Source organism: Sinocyclocheilus anshuiensis, unplaced genomic scaffold (genome assembly GCF_001515605.1).
Source record: "Sinocyclocheilus anshuiensis isolate Anshui unplaced genomic scaffold, SAMN03320099.WGS_v1.1 scaffold4060, whole genome shotgun sequence".
NCBI classification, from domain to species: Eukaryota; Metazoa; Chordata; class Actinopteri; order Cypriniformes; family Cyprinidae; genus Sinocyclocheilus; species Sinocyclocheilus anshuiensis.
The window spans coordinates 24,387-29,643 of NW_015538204.1; the positions used below are offsets into that span (position 1 = coordinate 24,387).

A 5,257-nucleotide genomic window follows, 5' to 3' on the forward strand; every position below is an offset into this window, starting at 1 on the left:
CTATTTTTCTGGCATCAAAACCTCAAGACTTCAATAGTGATTCTTCATAGAAAAGGCAGGAACCACCAAAGAAGCCGCCTTCTACTCGTGTAACAATGTAACTGCAATGACTGACAGTCCTGGTGCTGATACTGAAATATCAATACTTTTGGAAAGCCTCTTTATATAGCATAATAATAATGCGTTAATATCGATATTGATCCACTCAAAATCACTGTCAGCGAAATTTCCTGATGAAATTCCTGTGCAAACAGGCACAAGTGATATTACTTCTGTTTGGCAGTACCTTCCTCTGTGAACAAACTTTCAGTCTTATGAACTTGAACAAGTGTAAAATGTGAAGAAAACTAACTGACTATTACCCACATAATATTCTGACTCTGTCAGTAATTCAGCTGCAGCTCAATTTGGAAAATATTTGAAAAATAAGGACCGGCTTCATGTCTCACATTAGAGGTCACTGATTTTGCAAGCATATGGCTGTATTGCTTTTATCTTGAATAGCTGTTTTAGGCATTGAACTACAGTATATTGTACTATAAATGGGATTGTTTTCAGTGTACTATAAGTTTAATTGAACTATAAAACTTTGAAAATAAAATTGCATTAGTTAAGCAGATTACAGAGTATGTTTTCTTTTTATGTATTCATTTTTAAATATTATGAACTCATAAATAATGGGAACCATGGAAAATTTAACTTTAATATAATATACTGTAGTTTGGTATAATGCAGATCTTATTTTTGGCCCACAGCACTCAGTCAAGTTAGATTTTTGGCCCTTCATAAGAAAAAGTTTGGGCACCTCTGATTTACAGTATTGATTGATTGATTGAAAAGCTGCTCTTATCTCATACAATGATGGTGAATGATATTAGCAGTCTTCAGAAATAAATAAATAACTCCCCTCTCTCTTGGTTGTCCATCGAAGCCGATGACGACGTCCACGCCTTTATCGGTGAGATCTTTGATGGCTAAACAGTCCTATCCTGGACCCACACACTCGATTACAGGTGGGGCATATGTATGTAATGGTAGTAGTAATGGCAGTGGTGGCAGCCATGGCTGTATTTCTCCTGGCTCGCTTCTGCTGTCTTCTGATTGTCCTCTCCATCTCCAGCGTATGAACCCCATCTCTACACAGCTTTTGCCAGATGGTACGGTCAGCAGCAACATCCTCCAGGTCCTCGGGTCTGATCTTACACTTCTTCAAGATGTTCTTCATCTGATCCTTATATCGCTTCTTCGGCCCCCCAGCTGAACGTCGACCATGATGTAGCTGGCCGTATAGCACTCTGCGGGGCAGTCGACATGGGGGCATCCTTATCATGTGCCCCAACCACTGCAGCTGGCGCTGGGTGATCATGGCCTCAATACTTCTACAGTTGGTCTTTTTAAGTATTTCAGTGTGAGGCACACGATCACGCCAGGTAACTCCCAGAATGCGCTGAAGGCAGCTTATATGGAAGTGCTCTAGGGACCTGATGTGACGGCTGTAGGTTACCCAAGCTTCACAGCTATAGAGCAGGGTAGTGACACAGACTGCTTGGTATATGGCGACCTTTGTGGAGGGATGAAGATTCTTGTTATGAAAGACTCTACACCGAAGTCTCCCAAAGGCAACTGATGCCTGTTTAATGCGTCTCCGGATTTCGTTGTCGATGCCACAGTCCTCAGCGAGAATACTCCCCAGATATTTAAAAGATGGCACTACTGACAGCTGTTCATCCCCAACAGTGAAGGCAGGAAGTGTGGGTGGGACATTGGTACTCCATTGGCAAACCACTTCTGTCTTGGTGGTGTTGACAGTGAGCCCCATCCTGCCGTACGCCCTAACCGCCACAGCAAGGACAGTTTGAAGGTCCTCTGGAGTATGGGCCACAAAAGCACAGTCATCTGCATACTGCAGCTCCAGGACCCGCTCTCTACAGAGTTTTTTGGTTGCGTGTAGCCTCCTAATATTAAAGAGGTTGCCGTCTAATCTGAAGTCTACTGCTATGCCACTGGTATTTTCAATCTCATTGTGGAGAAGCTTGGTGACACACAGGAGGAAGATGTTAAAGAGCACTGGTGCTAGCACACACCCCTGCCTCACCCCTGTGCGCACAAGGAAGGGCTCGGACTCTTGTCCGCCTATGGACACCCGAGCAGTCATCCCATCATGGAACTGGCGGAGGATGTTAACAAATTTATTGGGACAGCCAAAACTGAGGAGTACATCCCATAAGAGCTCTCTCTGCACGGTGTCGAATGCTTTTGAGAGATCGACAAAGGCCATAAACATGTCCTGATATTGCTCCCGGCACTTTTCTTGAAGCTGCCGGGCTGTGAAAATCATGTAGATCGTGCTCCTATTCTTCCTAAATCCACACTGGGATTCAGGCAGCATTGACTCAGTGATGTTGTTAATGAGTCTATGAAGCATCACCTTGGCCAGGACCTTACCACCCACAGAAAGGAGTGATAAGCCCCTACTATTGCCGCAGATGGCCCTGTCACCCTTGTTCTTATAGATAACAGCAATATTTGCATCTCTCCATTGCTGTGGGATGTTCTCATCAGTCCAGGCCTTGGTGATGTACCGGTAGAGGGTGCGCATACATATGTACCCCCCCTCCTTCAGTAGCTCAGCAGGGATATTATCAGCGCCAGGGGACTTGTTGTTCTTAAGGGAATGGACAGATGATAGAACCTCCTGAAAGGTTGGTGGAAGGCTGAGATCGTGGATGGGAGGAAGTTTTGGCAGTTCGTCCAGAATGGTGGAGTCTGCACCAGAATCCTGATTAAGCAGGGTGTCAAAATGTTCAGCCCACCTCAACAGGATACTATTTTGGTCCTTCAGAAGTGTTAGACCATCTGCTGTTTTCAGGGAAGTGACGCAGCGATTTGTTGGTCCGTAGATGGTTTTGACAGCATTATAGAAGTTATACATGTCATTTTTATTGGCAAAAGACTGGATTTCATATGCCTTTTCAGTCCACCATTCATTCTGCATGGCCCGTATTTCCCTTTGCACGTTCCCCCGGATTGCCTGCAAATGCTGTCTGGTCTTGGTGGATGAAGGGTTTTCTAAAGTTGCCCGGTGTGCTATGTGCATATCCTTAAGCAAGTTGTGGATGGTGTCTGAGTTATCGTCAAACCAATCTTGGTGGTTCCTGCTCTTATAACCGATGGATTTGGCTGCTGCATCGTAGAGCACAGAGCACTTTCATATGGAGTTTGGCCACAATCATACGATGGTCTGTCCAGCACTCTGCACCTCTCATGGCGCGAGTGATGAGAAGATCCTTGATGTCACTACACCGCACAATGATAAAATCAATCATGTGCCAGTGTTTAGAACGAGGGTGCATCCACGAGGTCTTATACTTTGCCTTCTGCTGGAAGATGGTATTGGTTATGGTAAGGTTATGCTCAGAGCAAAGAGTCAATAATCTCATGTCATTTGCATTCACCCTACCAATGCCATGCCTGCCTAGTACTCCACTCCATATTCTGTTGTTTTGTCCGACCCTAGCATTGAAATCCCCAAGCAAGAGGATCTTGTCACTCTTAGGGATCCGGCAAAGAGCTTCATCCAGTGCCTGATAAAAGCATTCCTTGGCCTCATTCTCAGATGGTAAAGTTGGTGCATAGGCACTGAGAAGTGTGGCATAACGCTTTTTTGCCAGGGGGATACGGAGGGTCATTAGCCTTTCACTAATGCCAACAGGTGTTTCTGTGAGACTTGGTAGAATGGTATTCTTGATGGCAAATCCTACTCCATAGAGATGTTGTCCACCTGGAGGGAAACCTTTCCAGAAGAAGGTGTAACCCGTCCCTTCCTCTGATAGAGAACCTTCATCCAGAAGACTGGTCTCACTCAGGGCTGCAATATCGATGTTGTAACGGCTCAACTCAGCAGCGATCAGGGCTGTTCTCCGGTGAGGTCTATCAGAGGTACCATGCGAGTCCAGGAGAGTCCTTAAATTCCATGTTGCCAGTTTTACACTGTATTGTTTCTTATTTTTCTTATTTCGACTGCAGTAGTGGAATAACCCGACAGGCGCGGTAACCTATCCAGGTAAGTGTTTGAATGGGCAATTTTTAGGCCACCTTTTCTAGGCCCTTCCGCAATTGAGGTGAGCAGTGCGGTCCCTAAATAGGGCTGCTCCGTTGCACAGGGGTCTGCGGAAACAGCTGCCACTCAAACCCAGTCGATAGCGACCAAATACCCTGTGTCGCTGCTGTGCAGAGTTCTGACTAGGAGCTCCCAGTCTATTCATACCTGCTCCCGTTGCCAGATGCCCCATCGCCGTCAGACTTTAACCATATGTGAGGTCCAGATATTATCACCGTGGTCAGAGGTGGAAACCTGCGCAAGGAGAGTTTTAAAGTGCCAAAGGGGTGCGCCATCCCCAGTAGCACTATCTTCACCATGATTAGGTAAATCCCGGTGGCAAGGGTGGTCCCAGGACAACCGGTCCCCATCTTGGCTGCAGGAGGTTGCCGGGTCCTTCATCTGTTAAGGCCCGCCTATTGTGCACCTCCAGCGCATTGCTTTTCTGTCAGGGTGTGCTCCCTTAGCCTTGTCTCAATAGACTTACCACAAGGCAGTGGGGCTATTTGCCCATAGCTGGGACAGTGGTTGACGGATGGCAGGACATGTCCACACAATGGTGGGCCTGCACATCACGTCTCTGGGGCCCACTGCTGCTCCGAGATCCCCTGTAGTTTAGCCTGGGACCGTATGATACCCAGTTTCCATGTGTGGCCGCAAGGAGGCACTACAGGAGTCTTGGTGGTGGAGAGGCTCTGTACTGGCAGGAGGAGACTTACACACTCGGCTCCTCTTTTCACCCACTATCAAGTAGGCTAGCCAGCGGCAGCAGCTGTAAGCAGAGAGTAGCAGGCAGAGAGCACAGAAAGCGCAGCACGACATGCAACATGCAGCATGCACTAACATGCACTAACTACCAGCGTCACTGCACTACTGCACTAGACGCTTCACACACACCCTGTGTGGTTGGAGTCTCGGTACCGGCAGGGATTGTAGGTGGGGGGAGTGAATGACCAGCACTCTCTTCCACCATCAATGCTGAGGTGAGGACCCTTGAGCAAGGCACCGAACCCCAAGCTGCTCCCCGGGCACCGCAGCAAAAAATGTCTGCCCATTGCTCCGGGTGTGTGTTCACGGTGTGCGTGTGTTTGTTCACTACTCACTGCTGTGTGTGTGTGCACTTGGATGGGTTAAATGCAGAGCACAAATTCCGAGTAT

General features: G+C 47.3%; 1 protein-coding gene across 1 annotated transcript; it reads right to left on the reverse strand.

Moving 5' to 3' along the window:
• Positions 1–3,161: 3,161 nt before the first annotated feature.
• LOC107683727 (craniofacial development protein 2-like) lies at positions 3,162–4,292 on the reverse strand. Its single transcript, XM_016479796.1, has 2 exons — positions 4,215–4,292; positions 3,162–4,055 (listed from the first exon to the last, which is right to left on the reverse strand). The coding sequence occupies exons 1-2, from the start codon at positions 4,290–4,292 to the stop codon at positions 3,162–3,164; spliced, it is 972 nt and encodes a 323-aa protein (XP_016335282.1).
• Between the last annotated feature and the right edge of the window lie 965 nt (positions 4,293–5,257).

Bases quoted from the DNA above. Each gene is read 5' to 3' on its own strand.
- LOC107683727 (XM_016479796.1), bottom strand. From the start codon at position 4,292: ATGGGGCATCTGGCAACGGGAGCAGGTATGAATAGACTGGGAGCTCCT. The intron at 4,056-4,214 runs GTATTTGGTCGC...TTACCTGGATAG, and splicing joins CTGCACAGCAGCGACACAGG to GTTACCGCGCCTGTCGGGTT.